At 40.2% G+C, this 23,434-nt stretch overlaps 1 protein-coding gene across 5 annotated transcripts in view; it reads right to left on the bottom strand.

Moving 5' to 3' along the window:
• The window catches only part of ARID4B (AT-rich interaction domain 4B), a 420,630-nt gene that overhangs the window by 250,259 nt on the left and 146,937 nt on the right, over nt 1–23,434 (bottom strand). For 4 of the 5 annotated variants that reach the window (XM_072409207.1, XM_072409204.1, XM_072409206.1 and 1 more), the window contains exons 6-7: nt 18,231–18,310; nt 7,199–7,287 (exon numbers count right to left, since the gene is read on the bottom strand). In XM_072409207.1, coding sequence (XP_072265308.1) covers nt 7,199–7,287; nt 18,231–18,310 — 169 coding nt within the window. The remainder of the gene's footprint in view (nt 1–7,198; nt 7,288–18,230; nt 18,311–23,434) is intronic. The other variant, XM_072409208.1, reaches the window with a different exon arrangement.

Below are 23,434 nucleotides of genomic sequence, written 5' to 3'. Positions count from 1 at the left end.
TTCAGTTTCACTCTGCACTGCAGCCAGCATCGAGGAGTCACACAGAGGCACACAGTATCAGGTATCGGAGGATGTCTTATTTGCGGGGGGTGCTTTATTTTAATTGTTTGAGCAAAATTGGGGGGTGGCTTATTTGATGGGGATGCCTTATCATCGGGGAAACATGGTAGACACTGTGATATACAGAAATTGGAAAAAGGGTTTGCCAAATTCATCTGGCATAAAGGGAAACCCAGAATCCTTCATGCAAAAACTTCAACTCAATAAAAAAAAAATGTAGAAACCAATCTCCCCAATATTAGACTCTATAATCTTCCTAGTTTGTGAAGATATGTGAGGGACTGGATGGAATAAACCAGGTTCGGGACCCGAACTTAACCCCAAACCCTATTGAAGTCTATGGGGACCCGAACTTTGGGGCACTAAAATGCCTGTAAAGTAGTGATAGTAAGGGCTAGAGGGCTCCAAAAGGAATCAAAATGGTGGTAAGAGCAGGACAATTGCCCTGCAAACAAATGTGGATAGGGAAACGACATAAAATAACATAGAAATAAAAAAAATAAAAAAAAATAATCTTGAACTAGGAGGCGGAGGTCAAAGTGGTGTAGGAAGATGAGGAGGCAGTGGACGTGGCGGTGTAGGTAGAATCGGTGGTGGAGGAGGAGGAGGTAGCCAAAACTGTATTTGTTGTTTTTTTTATTTTTTTTTCCTTTATTTTTTTATTTTACTTTTTTTTATAAATTTGAGAAGACCCCAAAACATCGGGAAATAGAAAAGAGAATGCAAAGAGAAAGAGAGCTAGAGTATAACAATGGCTGGGTGCGGCCGGTATACTTGTCTATTCAGCACAAGGTACCGACAAGTCCTGTGGGATCCATGCCTGGTTTATTTTAATGAACGTGAGCTTGTACGCATTGGCTGTGGACAGGCGGCTGCTAAACACACGTTCGGACAATACACTGGCCGCAGGGTAGGCCAGCACCTTCAAGGCGTAAAGGACAAGCTCAGGCCATGTCATTTAAAATGACTTATTTCTTTCCTGATGGGCAAGAGTTAACTGAGTTCAGCTCCTCTACATAGGCCCCTATATAAACGCTTACAATGCCTGATCGGAGGAGCAGCTTGGGGGTAAATATTGCAGCTTTCTGCAAGCTAAACCTCGGCTTTGCCATCGGACTAGATTTTCCCACAAAAGTCACAAGCACACACAAGTTCCTGTTTGTTTCTCTAGATATATAGGTATATGTGTGTCTATATATATATATATATATATATATATATATATATATATAAATAAATATTTATATTTATTGTAGTATATAAATATATACCGTATTTTTCGGACCATAAGACGCACTTTTTTTCCCCCTAAAGTGGGGGGAAAATCAGGGTGCGTCTTATGGTCCGAATGCATATTTTTTTACTTACCTGTATCCTCGCCGGTCCCCGCAGCCAGTGTCCTCCTCTGTGTTCCTGTGTCCCAGCGTGCGGCACTTGTGCCCGCCCACGAAGGCGGCGCCGATTGGTTTGATGAATGCCGATCGGCGCCGCCTTCATGGGCGGGCACAAGTGCCACACGCTGGATCTCAGGGAAACACAGAGGAGGAACACAGACAGAGGCAGATAGCAGCCAATGTCTGTGTTCCTCCTCTGTGTTCCCCTGTGTTCCAGCGTGCGGCACTTGTGCCCGCCCACGAAGGCGGCGCCGATTGATTTCATGAATGCCGATCGGCGCCGCCTTCATGGGCGGGCACAAGTGCCACACGCTGGATCTCAGGGCAACACAGAGGAGGAACACAGACAGAGGCAGATAGCAGCCAATGTCTGTGTTCCTCCTCTGTGTTCCCCTGTGTTCCAGCGTGCGGCACTTGTGCCCGCCCACGAAGGCGGCGCCGATTGATTTCATGAATGCCGATCGGCGCCGCCTTCATGGGCGGGCACAAGTGCCACACGCTGGATCTCAGGGTAACACAGAGGAGGAACACAGACAGAGGCAGATAGCAGCCAATGTCTGTGTTCCTCCTCTGTGTTCCCCTGTGTTCCAGCGTGCGGCACTTGTGCCCGCCCATGAAGGCAGCGCCGATTGATTTGATGAATGCCGATCGGCGCCGCCTTCATGGGCGGGCACAAGTGCCGCACGCTGGATCTCAGGGGAAATCAAATGAATTTTTTTTTTCTTGTTTTCCGTGCGGAAAACCTGGTGCGTCTTATAGTCCGGAGCGTCTAATGGTCCGAAAAATACGGTGTGTATCTAAAGATACATATATACACATATACACATATATAGAAAATACTTTTAACAATAAATCCTCCCCAACTTTATTTTATTTTTTTAATTAAATACCTGGGCATTTCACTGATGTCTAGATTTCTGTACCAAAAGCGGTACACTGTTTTTCATGAAATTAGTTTTTTAAATTGTAGAAATGTAACTTAAAGAAATATGTCCGAACAAGGGTCTAGTTACGATATCCTGAATATAAAAAAACTTTGAAACACACAAAAATTTACTTTTAATAAAATTAAATAAAAAACACAAAAATCAGCTTAAACAGGAATACATAAATAAATTAAAAATACTGAAAATGCAATAATTCGGTATACTGTATAGTAATATATTTTTCTAAAACACCTCCCTAGTGTGGTAAATTTTAAAACAGAGTCCAACGTCACATACCAATAGACAAAACCACATAAATATATTTTGTATTATTTTGTATTGGATTGGATACAGGACTTTGTATTGAATCCAATACAAAATATTTGAATTTCCCGCTACTACCCCCGTCGACGGGCACATGCACTGACATCATCAGGAATTGCTGAGGGACGCATACGCAAACGCCGGGTGTTCTAATTCTTTCCGTACTTCCATGCAAAAAGTGTTAAATTTTTTGCATGGAATTTTATTTTAGATTGTAGGCTATAATTCACCGAATTACTCAATGATTACTTATAATTCACCAAATTACCGCATAACTCCCTGAAATATGTCCAAAATTTTATAAATTTAATAAAAAATTTTTTTATAAAACACAAAAAAAATCTTTAAAAAAAAAAATTGTGTATAATGTAATGTAACTGTATAGTAGCTTATATAATATATAAAATACAATTATATATATATGTTATAAAGATTTCTTTGTACTGGACTCAATACAGCCTTTTTGTATTGAGTTCAATGCAAAGGTTTTTGAATTTCCCGCCCGCACCGACGCATGCTGCAACCTCACCGACGCATGCTGCAACCTCACCGGGAAACCCCGGACAACGTCACTGCACACGCCGGATAAAGACAAAAGAGAGAAGACGTCTCCGGAGGAGCTGCGGGGACAAGGTAAGTATTTTTTTCAGTTGTAATCCGATTGTAATACAATGTTGTATAACAATCAGATTGCAATATAACGCTTGTTTATACTTTTAGCTACTCCGACCATGGTTCGGGGTAACCGATAGTAGCAAGTTTACTTACCCCGAACCAAGGTCGGGCTAACCGCCCGGGGGGTTTATAGAATATCTGTTTACTGCTGTACAAATCCAAAGGATCATATCAATCTATAATTGTGAAATGTCCAATTGCAAAAAAAACAAACAGCCAATTTTGACAGACTGCGCAAGTGCTAATTCCAAGTGAATTTCTATCACCTGTGCGCCCAAATTTAAGCATTTATAAGGGTGTTGTTTAACTTGCTTTTTCCTTTTGTCTTTTTTTTTTCTTTTTCTTGGAGGGGCTGTTGTTTTGTGTGTTATCCTAATTAATCTATGTTGCTGCATTTGATACTTTGCTTACCCTTTAGCACAATAACTTTTTTTTTTTTTTTTTTAACTTGAGTTTAATGTTTTAATGTCCATTTTGCAATTTTGAAGTCAATGTTAATGCTATGTTTTTGTGTTTGTGGCCATATTGTTTGATTGCAAAATTCTGCCTTTGTTACCACTTTTCAATGTTTGTCCTGCATAAATATTTTCTAGTCCAGTTTTCCACCCTTGATAGGGCAAAATTTTATATTGGTTTGGTAAGTATTTTTTGAATGCAATATTTGTAGGAACATTTTTGAACTATTTTGGCTTTACATAGAAGTGTGGGTTTACATGTGTTTTGTTTGTTCTTTTTAATTTTTTGGGATGTTTTTTTTTTTTTTTAAGTGTGTTTTTATATTTTATTGTGACCTTTTAGCAAATGTTTCTTTTGAATCAAGTTGTTTCTAAAATGTTGTCGTTTGTTTTTTGGGGGGGGTTGTTGTTATGTGATCTCCTTTCCAATCTCCCAAGACACACAGCTTAAAAAGACAATTGTGATTGTTGTTACGCTGTTTCTTTCTCTGAATTATTTGTAAGGCTAAAAACAGCACAACTGTTTGAGTGCGCATAGTTGTGCACCAAACATCAGGAGCGTGTAGCTCATAGTTGTGCGCCACGGCGGACTGGCTATGTGTGCCTGAACTGTTTTATCAGTTGAAAAATGCACTGCACTTTTGCACAGTCCTCAATAAGGAAGGTTTTAATTTTTTTGTGTATTTTGCTTGTTTTTTTTTTTTTTTTTGTGTCAATCAGTTTTATTGAGTTTTCGGTGAAAAATACCCAAACATACGTAGCAAACATTATAACATAAAACACAGATATCTTATTTACCCGAAACGGCAGTGGATCAGTTGGAACATATAGTACACAACCTTAATATAGCATATACTCTGACAATCATGATAGTAAACCGTCAAAGCCCTCATGATACAGAATAAGATAAATCAACACAATATACAGACAATAACAGAATTACTCAAAGAGGCACACGATATAAATGATGCTCTAACAAGTTTAAGCCCCCTATAATAATGTATATTTAAGTAAATATCTTTTAACAAAGAACAATAATAATAAAACAAAACAAAAACAATGCAGCCCAGGGGGGGAAGGGAAAGAGAGAATATACACCACATGATGTTGAAGGAAACATAAAAAAAAAAAAGGACCCTCAATACAAAGATAGCACCCTAATAAACGTACAGGCTCGTTATGATATCTTTAATGATATCTTTAAACCAATCCCATGTTCGGTTACCCAGTCAGTATTTTGCTTCATATGCACTCATGTATGTATAGACATGAATGCACATAAAGCCAAACATGTATGTATGCATTTAGATGTGTGTACATATACATAGAAAAGAGAAATTACAAGAAGAAATAGGCAAAGAGGGCTTTTGAGCCATATTGCTTCACATTGAAAAGATTGCCTATTTCTTCCTATGATTTCTGATATCATGGGCTTGGCTACAAGCAACATTCATGAATAATATTGCTTCTGGTTAAAAGAAGGAATCCACCTTTATGTGCTTCCACTACCAAGCTGAGGTGGGTAAGTCAATATACATATAGTGGGCCAAGATCTAAAATGCCATTCAAATCTGCAAAAACACCCTAAAAGGATGGAAAAGCAAGAAAATGTTTGGCACAAAGTGGATTTGGCCTTGGAAGTTTGATATACTAGTACTATTTGTTTTGTGTAAACACCTAAATAATGCATACACTCCAGTATTTATGAGCATTAAGTTAAGCAACAACACAACATCTGTTCATTTCTAAGAGTGCGAGACCCTGCTTGTAAGTTAGGCAATCAATGTGGTTTGATGTTTGGCTTGGCGACCTGGACCTCCTTCCATTACCATCAGGTGTGTTAGAATATGCAACTCAGAGTATGCAACTCAGCTGGACAACTAATTGCCAACCAGTTTGGACAGCAAGTGGAAGTGTGTTTGTATACAATAGTGCTAAGATCAGGCAGCACAGCACAATGACAACAAACCTATAACACTACCACAAATGAACAGAGGAGTTGTGTGGCAGCAAATCAACATGAGTGCAAATGTCAGACTATAAAAAAACAAACAATTTATTCAGAAAAGGACTGTTTACATAATACATTCAAATACCAATATGTGACAAAGGCAACAAGGGGGGTCAAGTAGGAGTTTGGTGTGGAAACCATGCGGACATTTGTACTCAATACTTGTGGAAAAAATGACAACACATTGCTGAAGAATTGCTAAACTACAGAAACTGGCATTACAAACCAGGCACAAAAACATTGCAGCAACAGATGAAACTAACAATCATGAGGATTACAAAAAATCACATCAATGCATACCATCCAAGCAAACTTACATAGAAAATGCTACTTAGTATATATCCAGCTTGATAGAAATTAGCAGTGTTGCAACCAAAAGAAAAAGTAACAAGTGCAACAAATGTAACTATAAATGAAGCAAGTTTGTGATTGAGTAGAATGTAACATAAAAAAGTAACACTTACAAAAAAGCATCAAGCATTAAAGATTCAAACTAACCTGTAAAATGGACTGGAGATGCATACAGAACAGGGCACAGGTGTGCGCTAATCAATTGCTATCACCTCACTATTGAGGTTAACATCTACTTCTGAATCGTGCAGCTGAAAATTAATCGCCTTAATTGGAGTATTCAAGATCTTTGCAGGAAACCAGCAGGCGAGTTCACCAGAACTCGGGCCCAACTTGCGCTAATAGAGGTTGCTGACCGGCACGTGCGCACGAGCATTTCATTGATGAATCAGGCCATAGGTCTTTTTGCAAAAGATTACCCCCACTATACCCTGTAGACAACATAACTGCTTTGAAGATCTGTTCCACTGATGCTTTTGCATTTTCTGACAATGAGGCTGTTAATGATCTGTTAGGACAGTGTTTCACAGCTTTTGGCATTGGGGATCCCCTTGAAATAACCTTTAAGTCTTCATGGAACCCCTGCTATAATTACTATGCATCAATTAAACAAAGCAACATAACTAAATTCCAGCAGATTGCAAACGCAAGCAACCTTAAAGACAGTGGACACTCTTCCAGGTAAATTATTTGCATTTGGCCTCTGTACCTGGCACACATCCTCTGCCTTCCCTGTATTGGGGAGCTGGTATTTAAGTTGAGCTCTACATTCTGCTCAACGCATCTCCATATCCAGTCAGTAAAATTAAATAAATGGTTACACTTGCTTCTTGTTGGTACAAAACACAATCTAATTTGTGACAAGAGTTAAAAGATTTTGTTTACTGGTTTGTTAGTGTGTGTTGTAGATGAAAAAGGCAATCATTTTACAGGTTGCTGGAGGTAATTACAGAAAGACTGTTTTAAAAACAGGCAGTTATTGTCATGAGGTTGTTTACTCACACATGATTTGATCTTCTCCCTCTGGTTTTCTTTGCAATTACAGGGGTACCAAAATGCTCAGGATTTGTAAGAGGAAGCTGGTCAAGTGTCTGAAAGATAAATACACAGGATAACACACTATATTAGTTAATACAAGTAGTATCTTATGTGCTTTAACTATTTTAATGGAAATTGTGTTAGCATCTTACTATTTGTGAATTGAACTATGTTTTACTTCCTATTGTCTAAAAATAAAATACGAAAAACCCTCCTGTGTGATATTCATTTTTAAATTATCATTCCTTATATTGTAACAATGTCCAAACTGGCAAACCATGGCATGCTTCTAGTTTTTTTGTTTTTTTTTTTACATACCCCAGAGTTGGATATTGGGGAGGTCAATTAGCAAATTTCTGGAGATGTAGAGGGAAACCAGAGTGCCCAGAGGAAACCCACACAAATAGCTGATAGAACCTGGACAGGATTTGAACCCAGAGTCTAGCACTACAAATAGCTACTGAACTAACTGCCCAACATCCCCCCCTGGTAAAATAATTTTCATCATACCATATGTAATTTACATATAGATGGTGTTATAAAAACATGATAATACAAACACCCCCAAAAAAGGTACCAATGTTATGGTATTTTTTTGTATTTAGGGGCAATCTCTAAATTCATGCCAAATCTCTAGGAGATTTAATTGATTGTTAATGCAGTACATTGTCTTTTATGAACATTTTACAGTATAATAGTATGAGTATAATATTTATTTATTTTTTACATAAAAAAAAAAAAAAATTAATTATTTTATTTATTATTTTGACATGATTTTGTGTTTCCAAATTTTTATACTCAAACTATTATTATACTGTAAAATAAATTTTCGTGAAAAACAATGTACCACTTTTACACATATAAATCCAGAAAGAAATGAACCGCTCAGGAGGTTAATGATTGACTTAGTTAGTATTGCTGAATTCTCGCTTTGTTTTTTACATGACTGGGCTGTTAACATTCCTGGATATACTCTTTCAGAAAGACAGAGTAAAAAAAGATCTGTCTGTCTGAGTGTCTGTCTGTATGTGATTGGTAATCTGAAAGTAAATGTGAAAAATTAAACTGCTGATGGAGCATGTGATGATGTTGAGACAAAAATGGGTGGAGTTTCATATGGTGATATATCACACACTTAATTATTGGAGTCTGCTATAGACCCCTTCAGTTAGAGTATCATCTACTTGCACAGGTAGAAAGGGCTGCACAGGCTGTGACAGTGATAGAGAAGCATGATTTTAATTACCCTGACATTGACTAGGGTGATGGAACTAAAGGTACAGCAATAGGATGGACATTTATGAATTTACCACAAGATAATATTTTGGTACAGTAAACACCAAATAGAAAAAAATACTCTGCTGGACTTATCTTTTTTAAGCAATGCAGAGCCCATAACAAATGTGCATATAAAAAATATCTGGTCTCAGTGACCATAAATTATGTTTTCATTTAATGTAAGTTGTAAACAGGAAGCAAAATTAGGAGGGATAAAACATTACATTTTTTAAAAAAAAGCATATTTTCCACTGTTAAGTCAAAAAGACAAAAAAAGGACAAAAAAGACTGTTGATCCAGTGAACATCTGATTTGCTGATCTGGAAGGATTTTTTTCCCAAGTTTGCCTTCCTCTGGATCAACTATGTCTATATTGGGAAATATTTATTTCCCTAGGGTTTGAACTTCATAAATATATGTCTTCTTTCAGCATAACTAAATAACTATAAATGCGGACAAGGAAGTACTGCCAGTATAGTTTCACTTTTAGGTTAAATCATAACACTGGGGAGCAATTTTGAAAAAAATTTTTGTTGGCTTCAATTTTTAAGCTTATTTACACTAATATAGGTATGCTGATTCTGAAAGTGCATTTGGTTTTTTTTCTATCAAGTCAGGTTTTTTTTCTCTACCACTAATATTAATGCAATTACTATAGCCTAAATTTGTATAGGCTATTCATTTACACACAAGACAGTGTGGCCAGAGGTTGTGCGCTGCTCTACATAGTGAATAAGCAAAATATATTTTTCTACTTACACACGTATTATGTCTGGCTCTGCTGTTTCTCGTGGTAAGTGCTTAAACAACTCTGATTCATTTTGTTATATCTGTGGCAGTTTCATCATTCCCAGTCAAAGGGCGAACATCAGTTCATTTGTGGAGCAAGCCTATTTGGCATATTTCAGAGTTAAACTTGGTGATAAGGATAAGTCTTGGGGCCCCAAAAAGGTGTGCAAACAGTGTGTCGAGGGTTTAGGATGTGGACAAGGGGAACATGTGATAGCATGCCATTTGGTATACCTTTGGTTTGGCAAGAGCCAGGAGATTATATTAGTGACTGGTACTTTTGTATAGTGAAAACTTCAGGATATAACAAGAAAAATTATTGTAACAGAGTATCCTAGTCTACCATCGGCTATCTGCCCAGTGGCTCATTCAGATGAAATCCCAGTGCCGATTTTCGTTACATTACCCTTGTCAGCCTTCAGAAAGGAGAGCTCTGTTTGAGGGAATCTTGACGGTGATTAACCAGGAGATCACACACATGTGTATCGGTTAATGGGTATTTGCAAACCAGATAATGGTAAATGTCAAATGATCTTGCAGGTAAACAGTAAAGGAAAATGTCCAATGACTGGGCAAATACCAATGCTGGTAAATGTCCAATGACTTTTCGGATCACAGTGGTAAAAGTGGATTGCAGACAAACCTTGGAAGTCGTACACAGATGATCAGATGGAGAGCGGAGGATGCATGAGTAGCGAGGAGCAGGAACCAAGAATCAGGAGCAGGAACAAAGAGCAGGAACCAGGAATGAGGAATCAGCAACCAGGAATCAGGAAAAAGCAACCAGGAAACAGGAAGTTGCCACAATCAATTCGCGCTGGAAGGAAATCATGGAGCCTTCATATAGTGCCGTCCTAGTCTCTGATTGGAGCTTGCACTGGGTATGTGCAGAGTAAGGATACTTCGGCAATCATAGACTTCGTACATGCTCAGTGCGGTGCAAGTGAGCATGTGCAATAAGGTTCATTTAGACACAGGCTTGTGACAACCCTCTCTTAAAGAACATGAATATGGCGATAAACTAGCTGACAACAATGATAAAGTGTTTGAAATTGAAGATGACTCTGTTCGTAAGGGATTTGATCAACATGAGTTGAGTGATTTATCACGTGATTTGGGACTATTGAAGAAGGCTTCAGAACTCCTAGCATCAAGACTGCATGTGAAAAAACTTACTTGAAAAAGGAACAAAGGTGTCGTACTTTCGAACCAGAGAAACTGCATTTCTGCAGTACTTTAGAACTGACAGTGGCTTTGTGTATTGCCATAACATACCTGGTTTAATGGAGGAATTGGGAATTACAATCTATAACTCAACTGAATGGCGACTATTCACCGATAGCTCAAATTGAAGCTTAACGTGTGTGCTCCTTCTCAATGGCAATGTATTTGGATTAGTCCCAATTGGCCATTCATTTTTTCTTTGTGAAGAATATGCAGGCATAAAGAGAGTCATTGAATTGCTGCAATATCACCAACACAATTGGGTCAACTGTGTTGACCTTAAAATGGTATGCTTCCTTCTTGGTCAGCAACAGGGATACACCAAGTATTCTTGTTATCTGTGCATGTGGGACAGCAGAGCTCGTGAGAGGCATTGGGTGGAAAGGAATTGGCCTCCAAGATCTGCCCTAAAACCAGGTGATCCAAATATTCTACATAAGCCACTTGTTGATAGAAAGAATATAGTATATTCCTGCCTCTGTTCATGAAACTGGGTCTTATGAAGCAGTTTGTTTAAGGTTTGCCAACTGAAGGAGACTGTTTCAAGTACCTAATTTTGGCATTTCCTAGCCTGTTATTTGAAAAAATGAAGGCCGGTGTGTATGATGGTCCACAGATTCGGCTGCTCATCAAAGATGAACATTTCATCAGGACAATGTCAGAAGTCGAAAAGAATTCTTGGTCATCATTCAAAGCCATTGTCAAGGACTTTCTTGGAAACACACGAGAAAATAATTATAAGCTTTAAGCATAAATTTTTACCTTACACTCTTATCCGAATAATTTTCAAATGTTTTACAGTAAAAAAAATGTCATAGAGTAACAATAAATCCTTTGTATGAACAAAAGAAATTTAAATAAACTACATTCAAGTTAATATTTCATCATTTTTTCATTGTATGTAAAATTTGTAGGTTTTTTTTACAGAAATGGAGGGTAACCTGTATCCTAAAAACTGGATGTGATAGCAGAAAACTGGGGTCATTTCTGGATTCATCACCCTATAATTATTAAAAAACAAGTGTAAGATCTAACTCAACAAAATATGCTTTCCCTGGTGTAATGAATAATAGTAGAGACGAGGGAAAACTGTACAGTGAAAAAAATGAACAGTAAGAAATTAAGGCAAAATATGAACAAATGGAGACCGGAGCTGGTAAGCCAGCTTTTAGTGGAGCCGCCGACACCCGCACACAGCCTCACCAGAGTGTCTCCCCACTGAAAATGGGTCGCAGACACACAGGGACCACACAAACCAAAAGTGATCGCCGCAAATCCCGGGCGATGGGGAGTTTTTTCTCTAAATCGGATCCGGCGGCTCCCTCTCCACAGACTTCCAAGATGGTGCCAGCTGGTGCTGCAAGGCACGAAAAACCCGAGACTGTAAGTACTGTCTCTGCTGCCTCCCCTCCACATGTTACATAGGACCAGAACACTGAAAGAAGCTCCCTGATGTCCTCCAGCCCCCCATCTTCACCTGCACTCTCTATTGATATGACAGGGGAAGCTGCCACTTGAGGCCTCACTAGGGCTGACCTAGATTTCTGCAATAATAGCATAGAGGGCACTGTAAAAAAGGAGATTGCTGATCTTAGGAGGGATTTGGGGTCTGGAGTCATGGCGGTTAAGGAGATTACCGAGACCCTTGCTAAATCTACTACAGTGGGAAGTACTGAATGAACATACCAAGCTTTTACAGCGCCTTATACTATTACAGGATGATTTGGAAAACAGAAATAGGAGTAACAACATCCGCATACATTGACTCCGTGAATCAGTAGTTAATTCTCAACATTTAATGGGGGCGGTTACATCCCTCTTTAACAGTGTCCTGGGAGCACCTAAGAATTCTGCGATTGCAGTGCAAAGGGTCCACCGTGTTCCTGGTTACAAGCCCCAGGATTCAGACAGGATTAGAGATGTGGTTTGCAAATTTGGAATCCTATCTAACTAAAGAGGAAATCTTGCAAGCTGCCCGCACACAGAAGAATATCACTTTTAATGACTCTAGCATTATATTGTTTCAAGATTTGTCTCGCCACACTTTGGCGCTGCGCAGAGCCCTACGGATTCCCTTTTCATTTACTGGCACATAAGGAAGGAGCATCTGCAGCCTTTAGATCCATTTCTGATCTACCATCATATTTGGCCACTTTTGCCCTGCCTCCTGTACATCTGCCGGACTGGCTGTAAAGTCCCTGTATCCTTGATGCACCGATCGGAGAAGGATGGTTGTTCAGTGCAAACGCAGAAATCAGAAGAAAGTGAAACTAGGAGCTAATACCTCCTCAACATGAGTATATCCACTGCTCTTTGATTGTTTTATTTACTGTATGTTTTTATAGATGCAATACTCGGTGGCCACGGCTGTGGTGACACTACTTTCTCAGGTTCTGTGTGGTCACGTACACAACGATTTTTTTGATTAGGCTGTTTCATTCAAGTTAAATTTTCTTTACATGGTATTTATTGTTTTGTATTACCTGTATTTTGGCCCGGGAGCGGGAGCACATCCAGTTATTTCTGAGCCTTCACAGTCTCTACCTCAGGCTCCTCCCTGATATAGTGAGGAGGTTTTTGGGCACTTTAGAATACCTCCCCAATCGATCCTACCTGTAGTTTGTTCATTGAGCTCATTGCACTTTGACAGGTACTTCCTGGTTTCTGTATTGTATTAGGAGATTCCTTATATCCCCTTTAATCTTTCCAAGCCACTCCCACCCCTCTCCCTGTTATCTGTGTCTCACTGACCTAACAACCAACCTATTACTTAACATTTTCTTCGCCCCTCATGGTTTGATCCCGGCATGGAGACACTTAAAATTACCTTGTTAAATGTGAAAGGTTTAAACACCCCAGAAAAATGCTCATCCCTGTTCTCTGAGCTCCACCGGTTCAGAACACATGTGGCCTTCACTCAAGAATCACATTTTTGGAGTGACAAAAGATCAAAACTTTGGCATCGTAGGTTCCCAACAGTGTACCATAGCTGCTCCCCTGACTCTCGTTCCAATGGTTTATGTATTTTATTGTCTGATGGGCTTTCTTGGTCTTTCAAAGATATGTATTGTGATGTTGATGGGCAGTTGCTGTTTGTCAAGGGATTGCTTGACCATCAGATGGTCACTTTAGCCACAGTATACACCCCCAACACGGCCCAGGCATCCTTTCTCTCCGCAGCTCTGGTGAGACTAGATGAATTTCGTGAGGGACTAGTGATACTGGGTGGGGACTTTAAATTTTGACTGTGCTTGCTGAATTCTGACTTATGCCTGACCAGACTTGTGCCTGGAATTTACTCCTTTGGTCTGCCACCTGGTGCACGGCGAGGCTGCTCATGCGTTCCTCCTCAGGTAGGATGACCACAAGGGTCCCGACCTGGTGCTCTACAGCAGCGTAGAGCCCAGTGGCCACCTGGCTACTGGCCCATCACCCCTTGCGGGGTGCCCTGGTCCACCCTTCTCTCCTTTCTGTACTGGTGGCCCAACCTTCATAAGGATGTGACGGAATATGTCAAGACTTGTGCTGTATGTGCTCAAACCAAGTCGTCTACTTCTGCCCCAGCAGGACCGCTTCTTCCTCTGCCCATTCCTAAGGAGCCTTGGTCTCATCTGTCCATGGATTTTATTACAGATCTTCCACCTTCCAATGGCTGTAGGTCATTTGGGTAGTTGTGGATCGCTTTTCCAAAATGGCCCATTTTGTACCCCTTCCAGCTTTACCATCTGCAGCTTCATTGGTGCCAGTCTTTATTTGTGAAATTTTTAGGCTTTACGGTATGCCCACGCATATAGTATCTCATCGTGGTGTGCAATTTACCTCACGCTTTTGGAAAGGCTTTTGCAGATCCATGGACATCTCTGCGGACTTCTTCTCAGCCTATCGCCCGCAGACTAATGGGCAGACAGAAAGAGTTAATCAAGCTCTGGAGCAATATCTCCCAGCCCTTGTCTCTCTCCACCATGATGACTGGGTAGCACTGCTACCATGGGCAGAGTTCGCACATTACAACTATGTCAGCACCAGCACCAAGGAATCAACTTTCTACGTTGTCTATGGCAAACATCCTCGCCTTCCATCTCCTATACTCTGCTCTGCTCAAATACCTGCACTCAGTGCCCTGCAGAGAGACTTTAACCGCATGTGGGCTTCTACTTTTGAGCATCTGGAACACGCAGTTCTCAGGCACAAGAAGTTTGCTGTTTGACGTCGCCGTAAGGCGCCTTTTCTCCAACCTGGAGATAAAGTCTGGCTCTCTACAAGGAACATTAGTTGCAAGATGCCTTCCCTGAAGTTTGCTCCATAGTTTATCGGACCTTATGCCATTTCTCCAAGGTTAACCAAGTTTGCTACAAGTTGCGTCTTCCCTCTCACATCTCAAGCTGCCCAATGCCTTCCATGTGTCTCTGCTTAAGGGGTTCTGAACCGCTTTTCTCGTCCCTCTCCACTAGCTACTCCTGCACCTGATTCCTCTAAAGAATATGAAGTCCATCAAATTCTGCATTCCAAGTTTTTTCGTAAAAAGCTAATGTACCTAATTGATTGGAAAGGTTTTGGTCCTGAGGAGAGATTATGGGTTCCAGCTACAGATGTGCACCTCTTCTTGACAAGAAATTTCATCCTCATTTTCCCCTTAAACCTGGACCCCGGCAGGTGGGGAGGCCCGGTAAAAGGTGGGGGTAATGTCAAACTTACGTGTTGCTCACTGAAACACAGGCATCTCTTCTCCTGCGCATGCGGGCAGTTCTGTCGCTGGGCGTCCCTCTGTTTCCAAGCTTTCTCAACTCCATCCATGCCGATGGCCAATCAGAAAATAGCCTCTTGATCAGCCCTGGCTATTTAGTTAGCTCACAGACTGCACTCAACGTGCAATGTGTCTCGAGCCCTTAGTTCTGTGAGCTAGTTCCTGTTCACTTGTGGCCTAATTCAGTGTTTGCTTTGTCTAGCTCCTGCGTTAACCCCTCGTTGTCTAGTCTGTTGGTTCCCAGTCAACTTCTCTGTGCTGTTCCAGTGTTTCTGTCAGTCTATGGATATCCCTGAGTCTCTTGTTGCTTCCAGTGTCTCTTGTGTTCCCTGTGCCCACAGTGGCCCCTGTGTCACTAGTGTCTGTCTCCTGGATCCCTGGCAATTGACCCCTGGCGTGTGACCTGACCTTCCTTGTTTGCTGCCTGTATCCACCCCAGCTTTCCTTGACTATCCGCCTACCTTGTGATTTTGTACCGTGCTTGCCCACCTTCGTGTGCCCAAGGACCGCAACCTGGCCGTAACCAGCAGCACAACACCCTCACCATCAGAGGCTCTGGAGAAAACTTGGTTACGGCTTAGACTCTGTGCCTTGGGCACCACCTCCGTGCAAGCCATAGTGCCCCCTAGTGGTCCTGTCTCTCCGTGCATGACAGATATATGATTATGGTAAGGTCATTAAATTGTGAGACACTTTGAGTGACTGCTAGTGACAATACCATGTACTTTGTAAAGTGCTGTGTAATATGTCAGTGCTATATAAATACGGGATAATACGAATAATAATAGGGTACTTAATGTTGGAAAGTCTATAATGGAATCAATGACTGTTAGTAGCCTGGGTCCTGTAGCTGCAAAACAAGCCTAAATCATCAATCCACTACAACTGTGAGTTTGTTGACATGTTGTTATTATATTGACCTTGTATCAGTTTTTCTATCTTGTATGTTTGTACTACTACTAGCATAGGAGATCTATGTTAGTAATAGGGCCTATTTCAAAATTAGGAATAAACTTACAAAACATTTATAATCACACTTACTAAAAGCCTGTCTTCTCCCATATCCCCCTACCTGATTATACAATCCAGGATAGGCAGTTGAGGATATCCTTCTATCGATTGAAGACCCCTCCTCCCCCCCTGGTGAGTTTTTTCAAGGCAGAACTGTCCCTTTTGCCATCCAAGTATAAAGTAATGCAAAAAAAAAACAGGTCAACAGTAAGTTTTAAGACTGTCAACTGCTGATTAGATCCACCAATAAATGAATCATGAAACTAAACTAATGTAGAGTCCAAACTGCATTTGATCAGCTACACAAGCAAAAAGCTCACAAATGCATATCACAGATCTGATCAAACAAATGTATTTTATGTTTTAAACACATTTAACAAACAAAGATTTAACAAATAGATAAGGATCATTGAATTTTAAAGTTGTTTTATTTTTTTGGGAAATATCACTTTTCAGAAAATAAAAATCTTTATCTGGGTGTGTTTGTTTTAACCTAGCCTATTGCACTGTATTTCTCATTCGCGTAGGGAAATCATAAAATAAGCTGAAATCTAACTTTACGAGGGGGTGCTGAGAAGTTCCTAGCTTTGCTCAGAACGAAGAGAGCCAGAGTTATGAAATAACACATTTATTCAACATATTCCCCCCTGAAACTGATGCACTTGGTACAATGTAGTTGCAGCTTTTCTAGACTGTTCAAATAAAAGTCCTTTGGTTGAGCCGCAAACCAGCCCTCAGCAGCATCTTTGAAGACAGAAATGTCCTCAAAACGTTGCTCCTTCAGGTGTTTCTTCAATTTTAGGAACAGATAATAGTTCGAAGGGGCCAGGTCAGGTGAGTAGGGGGGATGGTGTACCAATTGGAAACCTAGGGTGTTCAATTTGGCAGCCACAATGTTGAACGTGTGCGAACGTGTGCATAGTCCTGCAAAAAAAGGATCCCTTTGGTCAACTTTCCACGGCGTTTTGTCCTAATTGCTGCCTTCAGCTGGTCCAGGAGGTTAGTATAATACTGTCCGGTGATACTAGAGCCCTGAGGTAAGTAGTCTACCAACAGAATACCGGCTTTGTCCTAGAAAACAGACACCATGACTTTTTTGGACGATTTATAGGTTTAAAACTTCTTCGGGCATGAGGATCCGCTGTGGCGGCATTCCTTTGACTGTTCCTTGGTTTCAGGATCATAGATGTGGAGCTAGGTTTCATCCTCAGTCCCTAACCTAGCCAAAATGTCCAATGCAGCTTCAAAAGGGGCCAAACCGACTTTGGATGCTTCAACTTGTTCCTTCTTCTGATCACTGTTCAAACATTTCGGCACCCACTTCGCTGAAAGCTTGTGCATGTCTAGGATAGGGGTGATAAGAAACCCAACACGCTCCCATGAGATGTCAAGTATCTGGGCTATATTTTTTGTGGACATTCGCCGGTCCTCAATAATCAGCTCTCTGACAGCATCGCAGGTTGCCGGGTCATTTGAGGTTGGGGGCGCCCACTGCGGGGCTCATCTTCAACGTTGAAATGCCCAGTCTTGAAACAAGATGTACAGGTTTTGACAGTGCTGTAGGAAGGACAGTTCTGCCCCAGTGTTTATGACATCTCAGTGTGAATGTCCCTTGCTGACTTTTCCTGGAGAAACAAAAACTTAATGACGGCCCGTAACTCCAACGACATGAAACTTGCTTGTGCCTCTGCCATCACAGCTTCTCACTAAAAGAAAAAACAGTTTTAAGAATCGCAAAGACCTGATATTTGCACAGTTACATACTAGATATTGGGCTGTCATATGCTCTCACACTAATTTTTATATTTCATCTGGAAGGGGGGAAGCCAGGAACGTCTCAGCACCCCCGGTACAATTGTTTTAACAGTTGTGCAGGAACACTGTTTATGACATGCTTTATGAATTCCCCCCTACAGAACCAGTCTAAGGCATGCTAAAAAATATACTCACTTGACTTTCTGCAAAATGCCTTTCTCCTTTTAGACAGAGGGATGATCTTCTCAAAGTTTTCTCATCTCCATCATCAAACACTGTTGTAAAAAAATAACAATGAATATTCGCTAATAACTTATCATATCTAATATCTAACTCAATGCAAAAACAATGCAATGAAAAGCAACTGCATAACTGTAAAAAGCCTACAGGTAAAATGTAATAATAGCCTTTTCACTTATGGGGGGATAAAGAGATAATGAGAAATTACAAAGTAAAAAAACATGGTAACATTAACATTGTGTAACATTATGGTAACATTGGTAAGTGGATACAACAGCAAGCAAATAGTATACAAAATTTATACAAAGCTGCAACCTGTAATATGAAAATATAATAAAAGGTTGCAATCAGGGTTGATCACTTGGAATTCATGGACTTTGCAGCTTCCAAGCTAAAAGTCAAAAGTGTCAGAATTCCAAATTTGTTATTTACAATGTATATTGTACATCAGCTTCTCCCCTTGTTGGCTGCTGTAAAATGTTCAAATCCAAAAAAATGATGGCTCTCTTTTGCTTGATTGGTTGAAAGTTAAACAAAATTTAATTTGTAACATCTGGGGCCAGAGCGATCGAAACAGCTCACATTTTATGCTGGCTCCCTGACCTTTTTTGGATTTTTTTCTGTTTCTTTTTCCACTGTTTTTTTTCCTAACTATTCCTTTTTCTACAATTCACTGGGAAAAGACAAACCACGTTGATCCTCTGATACAAAGGAATCTTGCAACTCACTGCAGGATATCATATCCACGCTTTGTTCCTTAAGATCCTCTCTTTGAATGTGAAAGGCCTGAACAGACCTTACAAACATTAAGACTAGTGTTGATATTCGAATTCGGGTTGTCCCTATATTCGACCCGAATATGGCTGTTCGAATTCGGGTAGACCCGACCCGAAAATCACGGGATTCGACAGCAAAAATTCAGGAGGAAAAAAAAATGTTTTTTTTTTTTCTTAAATTATTTATTTCGTATCGGTTTTTTATTTTAAACTTGTTTTTTTTTAATTTTTTTTTTTATCTTTGTACAGGTTATCTGACAATGACATTATGAATCATAATGTCATTGTGGGATTCCTGGACCGTGGGAACTGTGCGGTCACAGCTAATTGAAAGCAGGTGCCTTCAATTAGCTGTAACCGCAGGCAATACGAGGGCAATAGAGGTTGAATGGAGATACTACTGAGTTGCTGAGGAAAGGGAAATCCTGATGATGCCTTTGCTGTCATCAGGGTTTCCCTTTCCTCAGGGAGCAGAGCAATCAGCGGAGCTTTACTATGCTGACAGCTCTGCTCCCCTGATATTGGAGGCAATACGAGGGCAATAGAGGTTGAATGGAGATACTATCTCCATTCATACCTCTACTGCTCTGTGATTGGCTGAGGAAAGGGAAACCCTGATGATGCTTGAGCTGTCATCAGGATTTCCTATTTCTCAGCCAAATGTATCCTTTTACAATGTATCTTTTTACATCTGTTTGGAGGCTGTAGAAGCTCTACACAGTGCTGAAACAAACCCGAATTTTTCTCCCATTGACTTTAATGGTGTTCGAATTCGATGATCGACAACCCGAATTTTTTTGCTATATTCGAGCGAATAGCTGCCGAATCGAATAGTGAGCTATTCAACCAACACTAATTAAGACATACTGTGCATACAAGAAACACATTTTTTGGCAACAAATGCTACATCGTTTACCAACCACAAATTTCTGCATATTTTTCATTCAAAAGCAAGGGGAGTCTCCATTGCAATCAGCTCACTTGTCTCTTTTTCTCTTATTCATGGAATTAGACCAACAAGGAAGATATATTATTATGGTGGCCTTGGTTAATATTGTGCTTTGTACCATAATAAATATAAATGCTCCTAACGATTGGCCTATTGTATTTGTAACTAAAGTTCTCAAAAGAGAGAGGAAAGTTCAGCAGGGCTCTTTGCTTATCTGCAGAGACGTCAATTGTATCCTTAATGCAGATTTGGACTCCTCCAACAAAAAGGCTAAACCTCCATCTTCTCCTTCACAACTACTCACCTGGGAAGATTTGTTCGACGTTTGGAGATGCTTACACTCATCAGAACATGATTATACTTTTTTTCTCAATACCACACCAATCTTACTTCAGGATTGATTTATTTATCATAGATAAATGGTCTCTCCAATCGGTTATAGCCGCAGATATTCATAATATCACGTGGTCAGACCATGCACTAGTTACCAATCACTTGCAAGAGGACATTATTGTAAATGCAGTCAGAATGTGGAGAATTAACACCTAACTTATTGCATCTCCAATAACGAAGTATTTTAGAATTTTTTTGAGATCAATGATACACCAATAATGGATCCTATGACTTTATGGTGTTCTCATAAGGCCCACATGAGAGGTGTTTTACTTCAATATGCCTCAAGTGAAAAAAAGAAGGCGATCAAAATTGATTTGATGCTTGATAAAATCAAGCAGTTAGAAAACATGCATAAATCTGATGTTACTGTCTCTCTCTCTGAAGAGTTATTTACATGCACAACCAATCTACTACTTTTACTGATTGCTAAACAAGAAAGATTGTAAAAATATTTAAAAGCTAAATACTACAACCAAGCTAATAAAGCTGGAAAATTATTGGCTAATCAATTAAAAGCTTAAGTTGTAAAAATAGAATACCCTATGTTCATCACCATAGCACTAAAGTTAGAATAACCAATACACAAGATATAGACAATGCTTTTAAGGACTATTATCACTCATTGTACAATTTAAAAGATGATGCTCATGCTATACAACCTACTAAAGCATCCATTAGAGATTTTCTAAATTCATTAATCAGCCATTTACTGACAGAGATTGAGACAGTAATCAAATCTTTACCTTTGATTAAGTCTACCGGTATTGATGTTTTTTCTTCTGAATATTACAAAGCTTACCAACAGATATTGATTCCTTATTTAACCAAGTTATATGACCATGCTGTACTTTCGGGCTCTTTCCTAATGCTGAAAGCAGTCATTGTCACAATACTGAAACCCTTTAAGGACTCATCACAGTCCAAAATTTTCTACCTATCTCTTTATTAAACAATGATCTAAAATGTATGCTAAAGTTAAAGCTCAAAGGCTCCCTAATATTAGTCCCACACTTATCAATTCTGATAAAGTAGGTATTGTGAAGGGTAGACAGGCCTTTGATGGGACACGAAAAATGCTTAATTTACTCCAATACTCCGAATTTCATAAGCTCCAATCAGTTTTTCTCACTCTAGATACCGAAACGGGGTTTGATCGTCTCCACTGGGAATATCTCAAGGAAACACTTTTAGCATTCGGTTTTAATGGGTCTATTATATCGGCCATTATGGCTTTATATACTTCCCCTTCAGCCCAGGTTTTTATCTCCAGTATGTTGTCTTCAGATTTTTCATTGACCAACAGAATGAGGCAGGGGTGCCCCTTGTCCCATTTTGTTCTCTTTGGCTATGGAACCCTTGGCCCAAAAAATTTGACTCAATGAAAACATCAAAGGGGTTAAAATGAACAATACATTTCAAATCTCCAGGCAAACTAAGACAGCAACCAGACCCCATGATGTTATATACCATTTAGAGGATGCTGAATTGAAGGATGAGATCATGGCCACTGCCAGGAATATGCGCAACCTTGAGTTTGATGGGGCTCCTTCGCTTTATCAGGACCTATCGTGGCATACCTTGCAACAGCATCGCTTACTACAGCCATTATTGACTGTCCTTCGGGTGAGACTCCCGGGATGGGAGCCTGAGGAACCTTTGCACCCACGCTCTCCCCCATGGCAGAGGGTGGTTTCCAGGAAGAGATCCAGGGGCAACCCTCGGGAATCTCTGCCTCCAACTGATTGACCTCCAAAGCAGCGTCACTGAAGAAACAGGCAGTTTCTTCCCCAATAGGGGTTTTCTTTGTAAGACCTCACAAGGATGCTCTACTCTGCTGAAGGAATTGGCTGTTGCATACTGGTTCTCTATTAGACTCAATGACTGCTAGGATATTATCTTTTAATGTTAGGGGCTGAACTCTAACACAAAGCGGAAATTGGCCCTGAGAGAGTTTAAATGTTTGTCTCCAGAAGTCATCTTCCTGCAAGAGACTCACTTTGATAGTTCGGGATCATTTAACTTCGCTTCTAAACTCTACCCTCGGGCGTATATGGCTAACTCACCTTGTAGGAAAAGAGCTGGTGTGGCTATCCTCCTGAAAGACGCTTTCAAATTTACACTGTCCCATTCCATAATTGATGTGGAGGGGAGATATCTTGTCTTTAACGGCACCTTGAAAGGTTTTTCTATCACCCTGTGCAACTTATATGCTCCGAATGTAAGACAAACTCAATTTCTTGCCAAAGTATTGTCATATTTGAAAGATTTTGATCATACCTACTTGGTTGTGGGAGGAGACTTTAATTTGATATTCTCCCCCACTCGGGACAGGCATACTTTGCTCCAATCTCAGCCTCCTGCGCAGGTGTCTAAACATTCCAGAGTATTCAGGCCACTGAGCAGAAAACACCAGCTTTACGACAATTGGCCAAATTATCACCCCACGGGGAGACAGTTCTCCTTCTACTCCCCTCCACATTGTACTCACACTCGAATTGAACACCTTTTTACTAATCTTCCTCTACTGCGGAGTAGTGTCTCCGCTGCGATCCATCCTATTACCTGGTCAGATTATGCTCCCATTACACAGGATGTGGTCTTTTACCCCACGTTACTGAGAGTCTGTCATTGGAGGTTGAATGATTTTTTGCTTAAACATGTGGGTACCAAATAAGCTGTTGCCACGAATTTACAGCAGTATTTTAGTGAAAATGAAGGTTCAGTTGCTCATGCCTCTACGCTTTGGGAAGCACATAAGACGGTGCTTGGAGAGCACTGTATAGCCCTGAGTTCCCGACTTAAACGTGACTCCAATCTGAAAAGTTCTGTTACAGCGCAGGCCTTAAGGTCTGTTGAGGCAAAATACACTGCAAAGCCGTCATTGGGTCTTCTAAGAGAACTAACCACTCTCTCTTCATTAAGTTAAGGGCTCAAGAATTGAGGAAGGTCAGTTGGATGATGCAGAGAACCTGCTACTGTACTACTATAAGAGAAATAAGGCGGACACCTTACTGGCTCGTAAGCTAAGAGACATGCAG

Source organism: Pyxicephalus adspersus, chromosome 4, assembly GCF_032062135.1.
Source record: "Pyxicephalus adspersus chromosome 4, UCB_Pads_2.0, whole genome shotgun sequence".
NCBI lineage: Eukaryota > Metazoa > Chordata > Amphibia > Anura > Pyxicephalidae > Pyxicephalus > Pyxicephalus adspersus.
The sequence above is the reverse complement of the archived record's forward strand: the minus strand, read 5'-3'. Positions and strand labels throughout refer to the sequence as shown.